The sequence below is a fragment of the Carex rostrata genome, chromosome 7, assembly GCF_964058835.1.
Source record: "Carex rostrata chromosome 7, lpCarRost1.2, whole genome shotgun sequence".
Lineage (NCBI taxonomy): Eukaryota > Viridiplantae > Streptophyta > Magnoliopsida > Poales > Cyperaceae > Carex > Carex rostrata.
Genome location: NC_135924.1, coordinates 2141480 through 2163599, shown reverse-complemented (window position 1 = coordinate 2163599; position 22120 = coordinate 2141480). Strand labels below are relative to the sequence as shown.

At 33.9% G+C, this 22120-nt stretch overlaps 4 protein-coding genes across 6 annotated transcripts; 2 read left to right on the top strand and 2 right to left on the bottom strand.

Moving 5' to 3' along the window:
• The first annotated feature begins 2404 nt into the window (after positions 1-2404).
• LOC144556740 (transcription factor GTE7-like) lies at positions 2405-4358 on the top strand. Its single transcript, XM_078305153.1, has 3 exons — positions 2405-3680; positions 3773-3917; positions 4020-4358. The coding sequence occupies exons 1-3, from the start codon at positions 2535-2537 to the stop codon at positions 4112-4114; spliced, it is 1386 nt and encodes a 461-aa protein (XP_078161279.1). The 5' UTR covers positions 2405-2534; the 3' UTR covers positions 4115-4358.
• A 2941-nt stretch (positions 4359-7299) lies between these two features.
• Positions 7300-10185, bottom strand: LOC144556945 (protein ALTERED PHOSPHATE STARVATION RESPONSE 1-like). The gene is made up of 4 exons (XM_078305454.1): positions 9254-10185; positions 9016-9140; positions 8699-8922; positions 7300-8145 (listed from the first exon to the last, which is right to left on the bottom strand). The coding sequence occupies exons 1-4, from the start codon at positions 9831-9833 to the stop codon at positions 7626-7628; spliced, it is 1449 nt and encodes a 482-aa protein (XP_078161580.1). The 5' UTR covers positions 9834-10185; the 3' UTR covers positions 7300-7625.
• A 649-nt stretch (positions 10186-10834) lies between these two features.
• LOC144556924 (protein STRICTOSIDINE SYNTHASE-LIKE 6-like) lies at positions 10835-12502 on the bottom strand. The gene is made up of 4 exons (XM_078305429.1): positions 12022-12502; positions 11636-11943; positions 11413-11545; positions 10835-11344 (listed from the first exon to the last, which is right to left on the bottom strand). Exons 1-4 carry the CDS (start codon positions 12454-12456, stop codon positions 11066-11068), a joined length of 1155 nt encoding a protein of 384 aa, XP_078161555.1. The 5' UTR covers positions 12457-12502; the 3' UTR covers positions 10835-11065.
• A 614-nt stretch (positions 12503-13116) lies between these two features.
• Positions 13117-18502, top strand: LOC144556903 (FBD-associated F-box protein At4g13985-like). Of its 3 annotated transcripts, none has more exons than XM_078305395.1 (4): positions 13117-13532; positions 16688-17608; positions 17893-18053; positions 18196-18502. In XM_078305395.1, the coding sequence occupies exons 2-4, from the start codon at positions 16721-16723 to the stop codon at positions 18365-18367; spliced, it is 1221 nt and encodes a 406-aa protein (XP_078161521.1). In that variant the 5' UTR covers positions 13117-13532; positions 16688-16720; the 3' UTR covers positions 18368-18502. The 3 variants fall into 3 exon arrangements, with proteins under 3 accessions (XP_078161521.1, XP_078161520.1, XP_078161523.1); XM_078305394.1 differs by lacking the exon at positions 13117-13532 and adding an exon at positions 15430-15503; XM_078305397.1 differs by lacking the exon at positions 13117-13532 and adding an exon at positions 15681-15766.
• Positions 18503-22120: the final 3618 nt, after the last annotated feature.

Here is a 22120-nt window from a genome sequence, read left to right as displayed (position 1 = left end):
AATAATCTTTACAATTATATGTTTCTTGAGAAGACTTGGCTATTGACCTTATATTTCTAAGGAGATTTCTTTTGAAGATTAATAATCTTTGTGCTATTTCAATGCAATGCTCAAATACAATGCACTATGAAATATGGAAATTGGGACAATTTTTTATTTTAAAAAGTTAACAAATTAATTTATAGAGAAAATAGATAAAAACTGAACTGATCGTTCGGTTCTGGTGGTCTCTCTCCAATGTAAGTCCGAGTGGAAGAGAAAAAAAAATATGTAAAAAAAGAATTCGTGAATTTTACGGTCTCTACCATAGTGACTTAATTAGCGAATAAAATATTTTTTTGATGTTTTCGAACCGAACAACGAATTATTCGGCTGACCGAATTATTCGCGAATAAAACGCAAAAAAAATATGATACTTTTTTTTTTCTTGTGGGACCGAATCATTTTCGAATTATACTTAAATTATTCCGGAATCACGAATTGAGCCCGCCGAACTGAACTTGAATAATTCATTTATTACTATAATCCCTTCTATATATATTAATATTTTTTTGAAATTTTTTATGATGAAGATTTAAAAAAGCTATTGCGTCCGAATCACTAATTCGGTCTTACGTGGACAAGAAAAAAATATAATCGGTCTTATTTTTAATAATTTGATTTTTTTAATTTCTAAAAGTAAAAAAAAAAAAAAGAATTGGCGAAGGGTTGAAACAAATATTTAATATAATAAGATTTGAAAGAGTCATGCGCTGATGCTGCCAACCCAAACACTAACCAGTACCATAAAACATTCAGAATACAAATTGCTAGGCGTCCCTTTTGTGTTTCCCAAGTTTGTTTTTGAATGAAATATCCGATGTATATTATTTTTAAACTAGCTAATATTGGTTAAATTTTCACAACAACATTCACAAAAAAATAGTTTTTTTAAACTAGCTATATATTATTTTAACATAATTCTCATATTTTTTTGACGGAGTATTAATACATTGTACTAGTTAATATTGGTTAAATTTTCATACATGCACACATATCAATAGTTGCAAATGAGTTCAGTTCATATTAGTCGTTATAAATAGATTTGATTATAAATCGAATCGAGTTTTAGATCAATTCAAACTTCAAATTTGAGCTCTATACTAACTTAAAATTGATTAATTTTGATTCAAATCAAGTCCTAAGACAAATATAAATTTAAAATCAATCAAGATTTAGATTCAGGTATCTACTAGCTCCTTAAAAGTGGTCGTTAAGGACAATAAAATTCTCCCATGAAACAAATAAAATCTCGTATTTGTCTCTTAACATAAACAAATAAAATAAATACAATATGGATAAAATCATTTCCCCACATTTCCTGATAGGACACGACTTTATTTAAAATTTCGTACACAAGCTGTTGAGTCACAACATAATTATTGATTTTTTTTATTAGATAAATTTTGTATGCAAACTTCAGTTCTTTCTAGTTTTTTAATTGTTTTTCTTATTATGAACTGAAAATATCTTTTACCTCTCAGCTAAATATAATTTACCTCTCAATTAAAATAGTTTTTTTTTGACACTGTATGTAATCACTCTGTTAAGTTAATTGTAAAGTTTCGTATATTTATCTGACAACTCTAGTACGTATCTATTAAATAGTTTTTTTTTTGAATTCTTATTCACTTAATTTGTATTCCATCATATAATCTTGAAATCAAAATTTAGTGAGTAAAGTGTAAGTATGACTTGTCAACATAATCTATTGCTTTAATTATGTCAAGTTATAGTGATTATTTTTTCCAACTTCTTTGCAATTAAGGGCCTGTTCGGCCGACAAATGGGAATGGGCACGGGCACGGAATTGAACTGAAAATCACTGTTCCCGTGGAAAAAAAAAATTCAGTTGAACTGATTTTTTTTTTTCCCACGTGAACAGTGATTCGGCCGAACACGCCCTAAAAGAACTCTTCAAATTGAATATGAATTAAAAACACAATAATTTAGTGAAATCTATATATTTATGTCAATCTTAATAGTTCTACTAACCAAACAATAATAGTCTGAAATATATATAGATATATAAAAAGAAATGCTAACGGAATTCTCAAAAAGAAAAAAGACAATGATCCGTTGGGGTACACAAATGAGTACGCAAAGCATTTTTTAAAGAAAAAGGCAATTCTATCCAAAGAGAAGTAAAAAAACTCCAACCGTTGCAGTCACCATTTAGATGACCGCCACGTGCTAGAGACCGCTCTATCACTACCGTCCATGCCAGGTGTTGGGTCAGTTTCTACCTAAATCCTATCCGTCCGATCAAACTGCAAACTCCGATCAACGGTGTCTGATCTACCCGTGACGTGTCCGGGCAGCACCTCACGCCTTTAAAAGACACCCTGCCCCTTGCCTCTTCTCTCACGCCTCGACCTATTAACTAGCTAGCTCTCTATTTCCCCCAATTCACTTTTTATTTATGCAATTTGACCCTTCTATTTTTCACTATTTAGAAATCTAGAATGGGAAAATTTTTTGTGGTCTAATCGGCCATGGCCTCGGCGGTTCTCTCCGGCCACCGCGATGAGCCTCGGTGGCCTGAACCTGCCGCTTACATGAGGAAACATCCTTCTTTTAATCCTAACCCTAACCCTAACCCTAACCCTAGTAGTACAGTTGGCGTTACCTCAGATGGCCGCGTCACCTTCCACGTGGCATCTTGTTCTCGTTCGGAGCTCCGTGAGCTTAAACGACGCCTTGTTTCTGAACTCGAGCAGGTGCGCTCTCTTCTCTCAAGAATTGAATCCGTACCCGTTTCTGTACCCGTTCGACCCGGATCCGCTAGTGTGGTTCATCCAAGTCCAAGCAGCCCTCTCAACTCGGCTTCTTTGAAGAAGTGTGGTCAGATCTTGTCTCGTTTGATGAAGCACAAGAAGAACGTGTGGTTCAATGCACCTGTTGATGCTGTGACGATGGGTTTACATGATTATCACCAGATCGTGAAACAACCAATGGATTTGGGAACTGTGAAATCGAAATTATCCAAGGGTTTGTATGTAAATTTGTCTGAATTTGCATCTGATGTGAGATTAACTTTCAACAATGCCTTGATTTACAATCCTAGAGGCCATGTTGTTCATGAATTAGCTGAGGAATTGTTAGGTCTATTTGATAAACTTTTTTCCCCAATTTTTGAATCTCACAAGCTCCAATTGGATGCAATGTCAGAAAAACCACAACCCCAATTGCAAGAACAACCACTTGTTACTCCAATTACAACAACTCCAGCTGCGGCAAGACCAGTTGCGGCGAAAAAACCAAAACCAAAACCAAAAGCACGTGACCTGAACAAAAGACCCATGACCTATGAAGAGAAACAGAGGTTGAGTGAGGGTTTACAGAGCTTAACAGATGATAAAATGACTCAACTGGTAGGCATTGTGAGAAAGAGAAATCTTGACACCACACAACATGGAGATGAAATTGAGCTTGATATAGATTCCATGGATAATGAGACGTTATGGGAGCTCGATCGGTTTGTGAATAACTGTAAGAAATCAAAGAATAGGAGGAAAGAAGGTGAGGGTGAGAGCATGGTCAATGCTGACATGGCAGCTGATATGGCAGCTTCTAGTGATGCTGGGACCGCTGTTCCGACAGTTACTGGTACCGTGGTCACTGATAGAATGCAAGATAAGGTATTTCTCTTATATACATTGATGGGTTACAGTATATACATTTACTGGTAAAAGAATCATAATGAAATATTGTTTGTGTATATATGTTACAGGGTGAGATGGGAGGAGAAGAGGATGTTGATATAGGAGGAGATGAAATGCCAGCAATGCAATACCCACCTGTAGAAATCCAGAGAGAAGCCGAAGCCGAACCAAATAGCCCTAGCAGTTCCGGCAGTGATTCCTCTTCTTCTAGTGGTAATTAAATAAATTATTATGAAATTAAGGGGGGGGTGTAATTGTCAAATTGAACCAAATTGGACCTGATTTTGTGTGTTGTATGTATGGTTTGGTGAACAGATTCAGACTCGAGTTCTTCGTCTTCTAGTGGGTCCGACCAGTCAGGCACACGGTCGCCAGCCCCAGTAGGTTCTAGATCATCTCCTAGAAGCTAACTTTGTGCAGAGAAAAGGTAGAGAGAAAATGTGTAGATGGTTAGTAGTATCTTCTTTAGTTTGTTCCAGTGGTAGATGTGTGAATTTTAAAGCTGTAGAGAGAGAGAGAGAGAGAGAGGCATGAATGATAGGTCTATTTGATTTTTGTTTGTAATTTGGGGTTTAGCTGTAAAAAATGGATGAAAAAAGGTGCAAAAGAGCAGTTGAATGAATGAATGAATGATATGGATGTATTGTGGGTTCACTTCTTTTGTGTTGTTCCCTTTTTATTATCGCAATTGCCATTGCATGATTTGTTATCTCAGACAGTACTGGTAATTGATATCTGACTTTACTGGTACGTAATATGTTGTGTTGTGGTGTCCCATCAGTATAAACTCTGATTGCTTTTTCCTATCATGGTCACATCACACATGTATACCATGCACCTGAGGAAAGACAGTCAAAGGAGCATAATTTTGTCTAATAATTATAAAAAGTTATTTAATTATTTTTGATAAATTACCAAATTAAGTTAAAAAAAACTACCAATTTATGGCACTTTCTTTTTGGGCCTGAATTATGCTTAGTGTTTTTCTCCTCTTCCTTTCAAATTATCTTTAAATTTCTAGTCCTTGTACTGGTTTACATCTCTCTTTTAAGCTCAAACCAATGTAAATAAAGGATAAAGAAAAATAGAAACACATAATTTAGTTGCCACAACGTTTCTGAAATTTGTAATTTGTTCGCACAAAACATTCTAGCACAGGAATGCAAATCTGAATATCAAAGATACCGAAGTCATAATGTTTAAAAATAATTTTATAGAATCTCATCATTTTTTTATCTGCATATTATTATTGTATACTGTGAACAATCGAATAACTATATTTCTAATGAGTAAGGTTAAAAGACTATAACTGATATATTTATCTCTATTTTCAAAGTTCAAATAGTTAATCTAAACAGTTCAAAATATCCATATTAAAATGTACTTAGAGACCAAATTGTATATTTTTTAATTTTTCTTTTACTATTTTTTAATATAGATACAAAATAACTATGTTTGGATGGTTCACAAGAAATGATTTATACTTATCTAAAAAATATAAATTATGTCTCTAAGCACATTATAATTAGGGGTGTTCATCGGTGCCAGTTTGTTTGGTTTTTAACTGAATTGAAATAGTTCGGTTGAAATGGTTTGGTTTTTCGGTTTAATTGGACAAGTTCGGTTCAATTTTTTTTTTTTTTTATATATTATGCAGTTTATACAGTTTGGTTCGATTTATAATTTCTAAAAAGTGCAATAACTGAACCGCCAATCTCTGAACCCAAAGTAAAGGGTCGAGTTGAATCCTAACGTACTGAAAATAATCATGTCCTTGTCACTCCCAGCCCCCCCCCCCCCCTCCCCTCTCTCTGCATCGTGCAGTGCTCGTATCTGTTTGTGCTTTTTTCTTTTCATTAGGAAGATTTCTTCTTTGTGTTTTTGCTTGTGAAGATTGATTATCGAATTTAATATCTGTTTGTGCTTTTTTTGCTTGTGTTTTTTTTTTTTTTTTTCAATTTCTTTTTGTGATATTTGGATTGAAATCCCACTATTCATTGCTTGATGTAGGATTCTTACACATGGTCGTATCTATTGATTATGGGCTGAAATCTGTTGTGATATTTGGGTTGAAATCCCACTATTCATTTCTTGATGTCGTATTCTTACACGGTAATATCTGTTGATTATGAGCTAAGTCCTGTTGTGTGAGAATTAAATTGGTGAATTGAACCTTGTACCGATCTCGAGCAACCCTATATCGGTGGTGCTTCTTGTTAATTAGGTGTTGTTCCAGTTAATGGATAATGAATTAAAGGTTGTGATGCCATTTGAGTACTTGTTCTAGCATCATTGAGGTACTGATAAACCAATATTTTTTTTAACACATAATGGTAATAAATATTATACATATTTTTTTCAAATTATAAAAATATCATACTTATTCTTTTGATATTTCAATATAATTTTATTCATTGGTTTTCTTCAATATTTCAACTTGAGAGTAAATTATAATTAATAAGCGAACATATATTGATAGATGACTAGTTTAAGTAAATTTAATAACTAAAGAGTATATGAATTTGTAATATCAAAATTTTATTATTCACCTGAGAAGTGAAAGGCAATTTATAAATCCTACCAAACACTGTTGTGTTCATGATCTTTTCATTTGATCATAGATATATTTCATTGTTTTTATGTGAATGTAAGTATAAACTTCATAAATATTAGAAGAGGTAAAACAAATGTGTTGTGACTTTTTTGGGTCATAGTCACATCATTCACACACGTATACCATTAATTTAGGAGAAGTGGAAATAAAAAAAAAAATATATAGTAAGAGGAGGCTTGTTGGAGGGGTTTAATCTTACAATTAATTTTAAAGTAAGATCTGCTGTTTAATTTTGCATTCTGTCATTTTCCAAGCTTTAATCACTCACTATACAACTATTACTTTTTAGTTTCACTGGTACAGTGATAGTGGTCCCCACTCCCCAGAGGTTGAACAAGTATCCTCTTAAAAGATTCTCATCACTTTACAGTTTGAGATTAGCTCCCAGTCGTTTCGGGATTCGGGGCAATGCGGGGACAGTATTATTGGGCTTTGAGATTCGTGTCAAGTTAAAATGAACGATCTAGGTCTAGTAATTGTAAAATATTTTCTATTACGTATTGGGGAGGATCTGGATTCCCAGAGATTGGTGTTATCTGCTTCAGTATTTTGTATAATAATTATAAAAAGTTATTTGATGATTTTTTACAAATTATCAAATTATGCTTAAATTATATAATTTTTTGTGTGTGTGTGTGTTTTTTTTACAATTTTTTACCTGGATTTAAAAGTATGATCAAATTTTCGACAGATCATATTTAGTTTTCTTTTAGGAGGTAGATTAGGTGCGAGTAGATGAGACTTTCTTTTTGGGCCTCAATTTAACTTTGTGTTTCCTTAATAATTTCAATTGTTGAATTTTGTTAATTTAGATGATCTGAGTGATTTTAAAAGTAATTTTATTTTATTTGAAAATATGTGTTATAAATCCAAGAACCAGAATCTCAATTCGCCTAAATTGTTACAAGTTTTTTTAGCACTATTATTAGTTTATTAGATAATATATAATATTCATCTTATCAACGCATTTACAATTCCTTTTTCTAATAAACATATTTACATTTTGTTTTTACATAAACATAGAAAGATAAGACCAGATTTATCAGGGTAAATATATTATCAGAGAAGTTTTTACTTCATGCAGCGCACTGACAATAGAGCCACAGCAGCACTACATGAGACTCGTGCGCTATACAAAGGAAAAACTACTTTGTCAATATCATTACCAAATTTCTCAGGGTAAATATATTGTCAGAGCAGGTTTTGCTTCATGCAGCGCTCTGACAATAGAGCCACAGCAGCACTACATGAGACTCATGCGCTATACAAAGCAAAAACTACTCTGTCAATACTCATTCTCCCTCCTCTCAACCCCTCCGATCATCTCGCCATTCTCCGACCAAATCCTCATACGCCTCCGCCGCCGTCTCCGCCACATCCTCCACCACCGCCACTACCTCCGCCACCCCTTCACAAATCGACCTTCTCCAATCCTCCTCCTCCAATTCTCTCCTCCCTCTCGCTGCCACCGTCCTCACACTCTCCTCCAATCGCTTAATCCCTTCCTGGGCCTTCTTTTCATCCACCGTTTCCATCGCCTTGGCCCATTTCGTGCAGTTTTCAACAACTGGGCCGCCTTGGGCCGGATCTGAGACGCAACTGTGGGCCCAATTGGATAGAGCAGTGGCGTAGGCCCGCTGAGAGGTAATCCAGTCAGAGAGAGCGAGTCTCCATTGGCGCAATTCTGATGCCAGGCTGGCGGCAGCTGTGACAGGTGGCGATGGCGAAGCAGTTGAGGTCAGCAGCTGTAGTAGTAGTTTTGCTTGGCTCAATGTGTTTTTTTGAATCTTGTGTGAATCTGCCATTGTTTTCCAAAGCTTTGCAAGACTGTTCAAAGCAAAAACTACTCTGTCAATACCTTTACTCAAGACAGTATATATATATATATATATATATAGGGTGTTCATCGGGTTCGGTTTAAACGGTTCGGTTTTTTTGGTTAAATGGATCGCTTTGGTTTATTTTTTAAAACCGGTTTAATAGTTGGGTTCGGTTTAGAAATTTTAAAACGGGTTAGACCGAACCGATCGAAATTTTTAAACTCATCCCCTGTTTGAACACATTTCAAAAATTTAAAAATTACGACATAATATATATTGCTTGTTTCGGTTTAAAACCGGTTAAACTGAACCAAACAAAATTTATAAATTCATCTTTAAAAAAATAAAAATAAATAAAATATTTTTATGATTAATATTCTATTTCGGTTCAACTGAACAAACCAAAATTTACTTCGGTTTGTTCGGTTTGGTCCAAATTGATTTTGAAAACCAAATAAGACTTTGGTTTGCCAATTTTGATTCAGTCTGGACCGAACTGAACCGATGAACACCCCTATCAGTATATCTTCGAATGTAAAGATGAAAAGTTGTAAAATTACCCTTGAATTAATTCTGTGATCTGTGGGTGTAACTCTTCATCCCTCAGTGTCTCAATCCTTTTTGATATGGTCTCAACTGAGGTGAAGGAGAGATTTAATCTGGTACGTAAATCTCTGATCAATGCTCTTGTTTTTTCGACAGATGAAGGCTCGGCACCAGTTAAATCTTGGTTCTTCAGTTGAGTGTATTTCTTCTCATACGATAGTCGAATTCTCTCTCCTGACTGCATCAACATGCTTGTTTTATCTATAAACAAGGTACTGGTACACTGGTATGGCACTTTATAATTAAGGAGAAATTAAGAAGAAATGAATACCTTGACTTCTTCATATAGCTTCTTTTCCCAAGAATAAAGCCTTTCAAGACTTGATTTGTGACTTTTGAACAACTCAAACCGTTCATCTGACACATCACTATTCGAGTTCGACCCATCTCTTGGTGCTGTATCAGTATTAGAGTTTCAATTACCAGAATCACAACTTATTATATATACAATGGTAATTGGATCCCTCCTCTTATAACAATTTAACTTTCATATATATATATATACATACCTCTAATTGAATGGTTATTCGATATGTTAACCTCCAAAAGTGTGGCGACTTCAGTTGCAGCATCACAAATTACCGTAAACTGCGCCTCAATCTCTTTCATCACCTCTAACATACTCGCCGGAATTCTACTTAGATGCACTGTAAAACCCGGTGTTTGCTCTCTCATGTCTCCTGCTCCAATCGCAACCCTATTTCGTTTCTCCTCTAATACACTCCCCTTTTCTTCCTCCATTGATGTCAGATATACTTTTGCATCGAAAACCATACCAGTTTTAGGTAATTCCGGCTGTGATTTCGAATAATGAACCATAATGGAATTGTTTGTTATATTAGGTTCTATGAAGATTTTATTAGATGTATATGGATGGTACATGTATGAGTCTCTCGAATACTGGTACCGGTTTTCGTCGACATAGGTACAAAGAGCTACAGAGACTTGTCTTAGAGATTGTACATAGGCAATATGAGAAGAAGCTAGTTGGTTTTGGTATTTTATTGCTTGCTTGATAAAATTCTTTCGGTCTCGGCAAATTTGAACTGAGGCAGCTTCTTCGGTTTTTTTCGAAGAAGAACAACCCATTTTTGCAACAATGTTTTGAAAGAATTCAGTGTTGTTGATTACATATGAGGTTGCTATATTCAAATTTTTTATGAAAATTAATTGTTGGTTTTGTGAGGTTTGGAATGACTTGTCAGTTGTATGGTAAAGAAAAGAATACTTGTTTGCAAGGGGCAAGAAAGAATTGAAGGTAGAGTACTACACTGTGAGAAGAAAGGCCTCAGCAAATTAATAATAGTTTCTATTTTAGGAAAGGTAAATCATCAATCAACTCCACAGAAATTCCTTTTTGTTCTTCAAAAGCGAAATAATAAGTGAATATATAAAATATATAAAATAAATAAAAGAACAGATAAATTAGTACATAGTACAATTGTCAATAGTTCATGCTAGGGGTGTTAACGGAACGAATTCGGAGCGAATAATGCTAATACCAAATTCATATCTGTCTTTCAATGAACGGATACAAATACGAATAGTAAAAAAATGTCAAAATTTAAAACTAAATATGCCTTAAATGGATACGGATACAGAACGAATAATCAATGAATATGAAGTGAATAATTATTGGATAATTGAGTCATGAACTTTAAATACAGCTACTAATTAATTTGCCACAGAAGATCAGATGTGAGGAGGTGAGAAAGAATTGGGGCTGCTCGTAACCAATTTTGACTTGGTCAAAGCCTAAGAACAAAGTGGCCGGGAAAGAACTTGGGCAGGAGGGTCAGTGTCCCGGGCAGAAATTCCACATGTGAGATTTCCCTTTATGAATTTTGATTTTATTAATCATATCGTCTTCTTTTATATTTACAAAATTTAAAGTTTTACACAAAAGATATTTATTTTCGTCCAAAATTTACTAGATTGTAAATTTTTTAAATATACAAAAATTCAATTTATTCTGAAATAAATATATATATTTTTTAGAGAAGTTCAAGGGACAATCCTAATTTTTTTTAGTGAATCCAAGCATTTTCTGGTTACTTTAGAGTGTAAAATATATTAAGAATAAAAGACAATTTACCAGATAACAATTTATTAAGCAAAATATTAAGATGGTTCAGTTGAACCAGCCATCGGTGTTGAGTTCTACTTATTTACTATTTTGCCATGCAGTTCTTACGCTGACTATGTTGATACTATACAAATTTTAAAACTAAAAGTGTAAAACAAAATGTCTCAAATAATATACAAAGATCTCTTCAAAACCCTTTACAAGTCCAGTAAAAATTCAGGCATTAATTAGGATCTCACTTGTCTTGTTTTTTTGTTTTATCAGTAAGGTGAATCCTACTGATATAAGACTTGTAAAGGGAACCATAATATAAATAATTCCCAATTTTGAGAGCACTTGTAGCAAGAACCAAATTCGGATCCGAGTAAAGAGCAATCGGCTGCCCGTCTAATGATACACTAATCACTCCAGAGTTCTTCCTGCCTTTCGGAACCGTCACAAACTGTTCAACCACATACAGAATTTGTCGAAGAATCGGATACTTGAAGAATGTATCCCACACGATTGTCCTTCCCTGCATTTGATTTCGATCGACATAAATAAGTATATATGAAAGAAATGAAAAAAAAACTTCAATTGTACCGCAAAGATGGCGATCCAGTAGCAGCCTTCACTGTCATATCTGATATTGTCAGGATAACCAGGTAAGTTGTCTATGAAATTCTCAACTGTTCCTTTCTTCTTCCCTTGGATATGATATCTTCTACATCTCCTACTGCATAATATTAATCTTATGTAAGTTAATAAAAAAAAAACAAAACAAAAGTACTGCCGATTCAATTCAACAATCATATTAATAACTTACAGCACAGTCTCACAGTAGATTAGGGATTTGTGATCAGGAGCGACTGATACACCATTCGCAAAATATAGGTCTTTTACCAGTACTGTTGTGTTTTTGTTAGAAGGATCAAAGCTCATGAGTCTTCCATGAGGTTGCGCCTCAAGCATGTCGAGGATGAGATTCTTGTAGTTATACTTATAGGATGTATCAGTGAAATATATGGTACCATCTGAAGCTACATCTACGCCATTTGTAATTCCGAACTTTATACCTTCGGCCTCATTTGCTAGTACAGAGACTTCTTTGTCTCGGCTTACTTTCAGTAGACCCTGATTGATAAATATATATATAATCAATGAAATGAATAGGTAGTTAGTAGTTGTCATACAATAATTAATCAAACTAACCTGATAAGCATCAGCAACTATGAGCGAGGCATCTAAGCCAAGCGCGAGTCCAAGAGGTCGACTATGTTCACCGGTCTGAACCCAATTCTCCACCTTGAACTCGCAATCATCATCACTTGCCAAATTTACTCTCCTAATCCAACCATCTATACACCCAGTATACAGAAACCGGCTCTTCGGTTCATATGCCAGGTCTTCCGGTCCATGCAAAAGCCCCTCTCCTATCCGTTCTGTCACAGCAAGGATTCGTTCATGCGTTTCGGGAATTAACATCGAGGCTTCGAAGGTGTGGTCTCTGGGGAGAGGCCTAGCATTGAAATATTGGTGCTTTTGCTTTTGGTAATAATATAAATATATGGTGGAGTATAAAACAGGAGCCAAGATAATTAATAGAAGAAATAAATATTTGAGGATTGGAGGAGAAGCAGAGGCCATAGCTTCTTTCTTTGAATGGTGAGGAAGGAGAGAGTAGGTAATACTGTAATAGTGTGTTTTTTTAGGTTCACTAATTATATATTTGGAGAGTTTAGCTTTAAAATATATCGAAATAATTTCAAATACCAAATTTAAATTATTGAAACCGATTTATTTTTCACGAGCGATGTACAAATTAAGTTTATAAAGTTTCGAATTAATATAGTATAAAGTTAAACAATAAAAAAAGTTTATAATTAAGTTAAGTGTAGTACATTCATTTTTTTTTTATCATTTAGTTTTATACTAAATTAATTCAAAAATTTATAAAGCTAACATACTTATAAAGTAGATCGGTTTCAATAGTTTGAATTTACCATTTGAAGTTAATCCGATAGAAACTGACAATTTTGTCCTTACCCTCACCAGCCTCTCCACAGCCCCAAAAATTGTCTAACGCAAGCTTTAATTGACTAAATACTCACTTAGAAATTTTCTAAATTTGGTCAAGCTAGCTTGTAGACTACAAACAGTACTAGTTGTTTTCATGTAGAATTATTGTGTAGCATTTCCCTAGCTAGCTTTCTTTTCATGTAAACCTAAAAACACACTTGATTGGGCCTTTAGTCGTCCAACTTAATTATCTTATACACACTTGATTGGGCCTCCAATGGCCCATGATCCATTATAAAAGGCATCCAACTATTACTCAATCTTCTCCATTCATTTTATAAATTGATATGACCATTTGAAAAAATGACAGCTAATGGCTACCTCAATTATCCCTTCTCTGGTTAAATTCATTGAACATTTAACCCGCTATGTCTAATATTAAATGTCATTTTTTTAATAATTTTCATTGGTAATATACAATGACTCTTGAAGCAAATCTTTTGTATTAATTTTTTCAGATCAGATACATTGAATTCAGATAAGAATATGAGATTAGATGGTGAATGAACCCCTATATAAATCCTCCATTGATACAAGGAAATGAACACAACCAAGCATATATGCAAATTATAGAGATGAGATTCAGAAAAAAGTAGCTAGAGAATGATTGAAATCTAAGAATTACATGCTATCATCCCTAAAAGGTAAAAAGTCCATTCTCTAATAATGCTATACTTTATTGCTTACATATTTACTTTTTAAGGTTTGGGCTTTCTCTTTGTTTCTTTCTTTACCTTTTCTTAAACTTTCTTTTAAATGGAATTTTGTAACCTCAGTTATGATTAAGAAGTTGCTCTTCACTTGGTTTGACTTAGCATATAATAAACCATGAGATTGCATCATGTGAATTTGAAATTAGACTATGAATAATTTTTCTCAGGTACCGCAAATATTGTTTACGGAACGAAAAAGAGCGAATTCCAATCTTCTATGCATTATATATCTGAATGTTCATGTGATCATAAAATTAAGATTGTATTGGATGAATTATAATTGATAACTGTTTTGGTAAAAAGAAATTGAAATCAGTAAAAACCTTGTTTTGTTTGTCAGTGCATTAACAAAATGAAAGAGAAACCAGACAAGGTCACAGAAGGAGAGAAGAAGAAGAAAGCAAGATATGAGCAAAGAATGCATAGATGTAAATGCTTGGAACAGGTAAATATATACTAACTATATATAAAGCTCTTGATCAATCAATTTCTATGGTCAATCTTTTTTTCTTTTTTTTTTTCTTTTTAATTTTGATTTATGAATGTAGGTGAAGATGCTTCAATGCTACCTTCATTCACTAGCTTTTCAAAATGTGAAAAGTTTGGAAAGAAGGCTTTCAACTACTCAATTTGAAGAAGGTTGCTAATGGTTTTCAACATTATTATTTACCTTCTTAGTTTAGTTTTTCATTTATTTTTTCTCTATTATTATTGTATATATGTTTATGTACTGTCTACTGTGAAAAAGCTTCAGAAAAAGCTTCAGCTAGAAAAAGAGGCGATCCAGAAGCGCCCTGACATGAAAGTGCAGGAAGAGACCATAGAATTTCACAGAAGATCTTTGGATGAAAGAAGAATAAGGCAGTAGCTAGTTAATTAGACTGTGTCCCATTTATAATTCCATGATAAAAAGGTAGTAAAAAACATTATGAAGATTCTGGTGTTGTGATTGTTGTGTGATTTAATATAGCTTTGTTCAGTGGATTCTGGTGTTGCTTAGTTTTCTATTAATTTTCTCTCTATTATTGTTGTATATATATATGTATATGTACTGTCTACCTTCATTCTTAAGTTTTCTATTTAATTAGCAGATTGTGCTCTTTTACATGTGGATTTTATGAGCAACTTAATCACAATAATTTTTTATGGAAAAGTTACAAGAAAGGCCCCTAAAAAAGTTGGGTACCGAATGCATGTGGTGTTGTGAGGTTTTTTTTGGGTAAATTTTGTAACACAATAGTTTTGGCTTCATGCAACGCACAAATCATATGCATTGTTTTAATATTCTATAGTACGTGTGCTGCATGGTCAAAAACTGCTCTGTTAAATCTAAATTAGAATTTTATTAATTAATTTCATATTTCTCCAAATCTAAATTAGTATTTATAAATCGTTATTCAAATGTAAATAATTAATTTTTCAAGTATTTTTACCTTATATATTATATCAATTTTTTTTCATATGACACTGAATAACGTCTCAAACTATTAATTTAAAATATAATCAATATTTATACCTTATCTAATATGTATTAATAACTCAAAGGTTAATTAACTCCAATCGATCTAGAAGATTTTTTTTTTAATAGAATCAAATTCAGAACAAAAAAAAAAATAGAATCAAAACTGAAAGAGGCTTTAAACAATAAATTAAGCTACATATCATCGCTCGTGTCGGATAGCATTAGGAATGGGTTACTTTGAGATTCGTGCAGAAGGGTTCGGATTTTGTAAAATGAAATTTTGAGATATGTGAAATCCCTAGCCGACATTCATCTCTCCTCCATTCCTCCTCCCTCAACTCAACTAATTTCGAATTTTGAATTTTGAGAGCAGCATTTTCTCCAAAACCCATCATCTATCCTCACTCAGCTCTCTCTCTCTCTCTCTCCCGTTCAAAGGGGTACTTCTCTTTCGATAGACAGCCTTCTTGGATCATCTCTTCTTAAGCTGTCACAAGGTACTTGTCTTTCGCTTCCTCTCTGAATTGGTCTCTTCTTTGCATTTATTTCTCCTTGTTTTTTGCCTACAAAATTAATTATCCATCTAATTTTGTCAATCCAGCCCTAGGCTTCACCGTGCTTGCTCGAGTGCTTCACCGTGCACACACACCTAGCCGCTCCTTCGTAGCCAATCCATCTTCATCGAAATTTGGAGCAATTTCAGGTAAGGCCAGCTGATTGTCGATTACTGTTTATATGTCACTGAGCTTACTGTTTTGAGCTTACCGAAATTTGGAGAAAATTTGGTTTGAACCAGTACCCTACAACACACAAATTTGTTGAAACAGTGCCTAATTCTACTCTAAAGTGAATTATGCTCAGCTGGTTCTCTAATTGAGGCCTGTTGCCTTTGCCTTGCTCCCCTTCCTGCATGGCCATATTTGTCAGTGCTGTCAGTGCTTCTCTAGATACATGTCTGATGGAGAGAAAATCCTTCATGGACTGCGCAATTCTGACACATTCAACTACTGTTTCAGATGCCTTCCATGAGGGCAAATCTTGGAGATTGTTACCAGTAACCATATGCACAAGAGTCTTGTACAACCTATATATACATCTTGATTGTGTTCAGTAAAGCCAAAGCTTCTGCATGGAAGGGCTCCTCCGCATGCCTATAGCTAAAAGCCAACCTTTCAAATCTCCCCCCCCCCTGCTGGTAAATACCTGTACCCCATCCTGCCCTTTTAGAACTGTCCCATGATGCATGCTTTCCAGATAAACTCGCTGCATACTTTCCAGATACACAAAATGAAATTACACAGTGTCCTTCACCTCCATGGCCTGTGTGAGATCCATTAAGGTTCTTGTGAAATCAAGTGGCAGTTGATCCACATGGAGTACCTGATGGGGGTTCTGTTGTACCAGTATTTAAGTACCCTTCCTTGGTCTGAGCATCAAGATTTTTTACTGGTTCTCTAAAGTTTTATCTTTTAATATTATATATGTGGTTTTACTTTTTGCTTTTTTATATGCCACTAACAAAGTCTGACTGAAACTTCCATTAGTTATTAACTTATTACAAACAAACAAACAATGGTGTCAGTAACAACATATATATATATTTTTTTTGTGTATGTTAACACAGGATTTGATGCAAGGTTTCTTTGAACATTGAACCATGAATGACATGGTTGACAGGATTAGTAGACTGCCTGATGATGTTTTGAACCATATCCTCTCCAGTCTTACCACAAAAGAGGTTGTGCAAACATGCATCCTTTCCAAAAGATGGAGAAACAATTGGGCTTTTGTGCCGGTCTTGAACTTCCAACTTGATGATTTTGACAATGATTGTGACCGGCTTGGCCGGTTTGTAGATGGTGTGTTTCAAAATAGAGGGCAATCTTGCTTGGGCGAAGTTATATATAGAGGGCGATTTGAGGATAGCTCTCATGGGCCGTCAATGGAATGGCTTGATCGTGCAGCATTGCTAATGCCTCGGACGATTTGGGTCTGCATTGCTAATGCCTTCAATGGTGTAGATGCTCCGTTGATTATTCCCGATTCGGTGTTCTCATGTAAAAGCCTAGAACACCTTGTGTTGCTTATTCAATCAGTTCCTGTGGTGACTATTATTAGACCCAAATCAATAGCTCTTCCTTCTCTCCAAACTTTGGAGCTAGACTGCTTAATTCTCGATGATGATTTTGCACAAAAGCTTTTATTGGGCTGCCCCTTTCTCAAAAGTCTCAGGGTAGAATACTGTGATTTGTTTATATCTGACATTTCCTCTAACGTGTTGAAGAAGTTGATTGTTCACTCTTGCTATCAATATCAGCACATGCGAATTTGTTGCCCTAGTCTTATTTCTTTGTCCATCTGGTCTGATGAGAACAGCACCAGAATTATTTCATTGAAGAAATTGACCTCTCTAGTAAATGCTCAAATCAGCTTAAATGGGAATGATGAGGAAATGGATGTTAATGATCTGCCCGATGCACAACTTTTTAGTGGTCTCTCAAATGCTACAAGTTTGGAGTTCTATTTAGGAGATCCTGATTTAAAGGTAAAACACATATTTTCTCATCTCTATGAAACCAACACTCAAATTCATTTCCTTATTGGCATTATTTTGCATGGACATAATAATGTTTGTGTTACTCAAAAACATTGCTTGCATAATAAATAAAAGCACATTAACCAATTGAATGTATTGTTGCTTCTTCAATTCCTTTTCTATACTAGCTAGTTACATTAATGCAAGTTCTCCTTTATTGAAAACTCTTTCAACTACAATGTAAGATGGATGTTCCCTTTAAAAATTAAAAATGATTCTCTTTTTTTAACAAGGAATATTGGAAGAAGGATATTACTAAGTGCAGAACCTTTAAGAACTTGAAGAGCTTGGAAATTAAAGCTTGGGACATGATTAATAATTTCGATTTGATAGCTTGTTTCCTTGAGCATTCTCCTCTTCTACAAAAGCTTACCTTGAAATGTCTCTCGAAAAAGTACTCTCTCTCTCTCGATCCCTCTCTCTCTTCAATTGGTTTATATACTCTATGCCTTTTTCTATGCTGGTAACTTTTTATTTGAAAATGCATGATGGTCATATTCTAATTGTGAACTTTGTTGTTTTTACTACCAAATCAGAGAAAACATGATGATACATGCCGAGCAAGATGTTTCATTCCTGGTTGAGCATCTTGAGACAGTTGATATTCATTATCCGAAGGATGGTATGTTGCCAATTAAGCTGATGAGTATGCTGGATAGACGTGTAAAGACTTTCAGGAATATTAATATTTCCTCGGTTAGTAGTTAGTACCTCGCCTTATCAGGTGTGTTTTGCAGAGATTAGGAACTGTATCACTTTATCCTCTTTTGGCCTAATTACATTGAGACCATGCTGTGTTATGTTATGTTATGTTTGTTTCTTAATTCTACTTGCTGCATCCTTCTTCATGTCATTTTAGTAATTTTATGATTCAGTTCTGTAAGTTGAGTTGGTTTGTATGCCTTCTGAGATTTTTCTTTTTTTAGTATTTTCTTATAGACTAAGTGTTCTTCATATATAAACATAGTAGTAATAAACACAAAAACAATATTACGAGCACAAGCCAAAATCTAACTTTGAGGCTACAAATGGCCTCCAACACTGAGTCGATTTCGTGTGCTCTAATGTACCTCAAATGTTGGATTTGGAATTCGGGCCGTTTAATTAGAATTCGGATCAATCCTAGTTAGAAATTCATAGAGCCCTTTATGAAAAGATAAACTCATATATCTATCTCCTTTGGATGATAGCTTCGCTCTTTGGATTATACAACACTGAAGGGATACAACAACTACCCATCAATATTTCATTCATGTAACTTTTAGACAAATAATTAGTGCCACAACTTAACCTTATGTTTGACAAATAAAATAAGGTTAAAATGAAGCACATAGATACTAAATCACTTTAAATTATTAGTGTTTTGATAGTAATAAGATATTTAAGTAGATGAATTGTAGTATTCAACAAAAGGATTAAAATGGCTTGTATATTATACCAGTAAAATAAAAATTTGGCATAAATAAATGATAATGTTACATGGTTTATGGCAAAGGCGACCACCTCCATTACAAAGGCAAACTGAGACCTATCTCGATTTGATTTTATGATTGATTAATTGTTATATTATATATAATTAGGCCCATTTAGAATCATACTGCTTGTTAATCAAATCCCATGCATTAAATAAAATCCTCTCCATATGTAATACAAACCATGCACACCGACCAAACATTATTAGAGCATTACTTTCATTTCAAATTTTCAATGGACAGCTTAATTACGAAAAAGTTTGTATTAATGCAACAATTGTTATAATGAAATTAATAATTAGTCTTTGATCTTATTCTTAAATGTAGTAGCTAAATAAAATATCATCTGTGAGACGTTCTTAATAAATATCTTAAAGGGGAAAGACTTATTCCTCATCTTAATTTGTTTTAAAAATAAGTTGGATGACAATACACGTACGAATCTCAATTTCAAATATTAAAGTTTTGACTTTCAACTAATTTTTGTAAGCTTTAGAGTTATAGTACAATTGTAATTCAATCAATTAATCACTACTCAAATCAAAATCTATATGTAAAATTAAATTCAAGATAGAATTTACCATTAGCAGCACAACAGTTTCTTCTCTTCCCTAGCATGTTATGCAATAATAATAACCATGCAAATTCAAAGAACAATTGTCAGTTCTAGCACCAACTGACAGCCCTCTCTTTCTAGTAAGTGTGAATAGGCCTATGAATATCTGTTTAATTAACACATATTCATAGGCCTATCCAGACATTAAATTGCACCTATTCAGATAAGAGTATAATTCGATTCATATTCCATGTGACCCGGCCCAATGTGTTAATCAATATTAAATTTCAGAAATTAAAACATAATTTCAGCCCAAACTTATTCGGCCATAGGACATTTGTAACACTTCTCACAAAAAAAAAAAAATGTTATAATGAACTTATTGTTGATGTGAAGACAATAATGGGTCAGAGCCCAAATTTGGCTTTTAGCAGAAAACAATCGATTGAGATGTTGATCACCGCAATACTTTAATCTCTGTCTCGCTCCACGACCGAATCCGCTTATTCGATCGTCGTCACGCTCCGACAACGGCCGGATCTACTCACCGTCGCACTGAACTCCGATGATGCCGCATTTTCGGCTCCGATAGACTCCGCTCAGCTCTGGTTCCTCCCCCCTCTTTCATTCTCCTCTCCACTCGAAGGAGAGGTGTTGTGTCGGAGGTGAAGACTACAAGGAGTAAAAAGAATGAAGTTGGTGGAAGTAGAGGAGTGGAGAAGTGGCGGCTATCAAAACCTTATATTTTTGAGTCGCTGGTTGATCGCCAAATGTTGCTGGAGCCCTTTTACTTGTTTGTTTTTTTTCCTTCTTCAAGTTTTTTTTTAAGTTTTGCTCTCTTCTTTTTGAAACGGTAAGAGAGTATTATTATACTTGCTAACCTTCTGTACTTGTAAGACTTTTTTGATCTAGTGAATTTTTATCGTGTACTCTCGAAAGGGTTTTCACGTAAATTTTGTATTTTTTTTTCTCAATTCTTGTTAGGAGTGTCAACGGGGTACAATACGGATCGGGTGGAGGCATTTTCATACTCGTATCTGTTATGATAATGAAAAATATCTTTACCCTTATCCGTTTTTTCGAATACAGTATGGGTTGGATAAACGGATAAAAAAAGTGTCATTGACATCTTGATTTGTGTTTTCGATAAAAAAAAATTTCAAAACAAGAAAAAAGAAAATAAATAATAATAATAATAATAAATACAACTAATTTGTATTATGAAAAATTAATAAAAATACAAAATTTTATTGAATCATGTATCATCTTCATACAAATATATATTTATATATATAATTTTATTTTTAAAAATTATCTTATATGATAACGGGTAAGATAACGAAAAAAATAATTATCCTTATCCATACCGATAAGCTAATGAAAAACAAATCTTATCTTTACTCGTGTTTTCGGATACGATATGAGTTGGGTAAACAGATAAACGGATGTCATTGACACCCCATTTTTTTTGTACTTATTTATTATCTTGGTTTCTTATATGACTCTCTTATTTATCCATCTATTTGAATATTAGGGTATACACATAAATTGTTTGAAAAAATTACTCTCTTAAAATCATTTGTGTAGCTCATCCCAACACTTTTTAATTGCATCGACTGACATTATTAATTAAAACGAAAATATTATTTTCATATGGCAAGAAAATTTAGTATCTAGCTACTAGTATTAATTAGTAGGCTTTACAAGTGCGCCCCATGCACCTTACTACGCACCAACATGACATGGCCAAATGAAAGGATAACAATTTAAAAACAAGGCTACATGCATGATATATGTAAGATACATAAAGAAGGATTGCATCTACACATTGTATTCTTATTATTTTTTAATTGAATGCATGGACATCGGATCTACTTTAAGTCCAATGAATTTCAACACCGTCCGATCCGTATTAAGATCTGTAGACGGAAATTGAAATAAATACTCATGGATTTTAAAGCGGAACGCACGCATCTTAATGAAGATCGGATGATGATTGAGCCCATCGAACCAAAATAGGTATGATTGCCATTGGAGTATGGGACCTACTCTTAATTCCTTCACTTTTTGTTTATTTTGGTTGAAAATTTGGATAATCAGATCTGCGGTACTTTATCATTGGTTGATGATGCCAAGATATTTAACCATTTTATGATATTTATAAGCACCGAAATTCAGATGCGAAACTAAAAAATTTAGATTTAATAGCTGAAATATAAAATCCATAATACATTATTGGTGAAATTTGAATTTAAGTCTCCTCAATCACAAATAAATTTGAATTTAAGGACACATCTAACATTTTATCACTTAATTTTTTATTTGAGCTTAGAGATTCGTGCAGATAGTATTTGATTGGTTGAGATTTTCCAAAAAGTCACGCAAAATATGAGATATTAATTTCATAGGATGCGAATTCAGATCTGCAAAAGT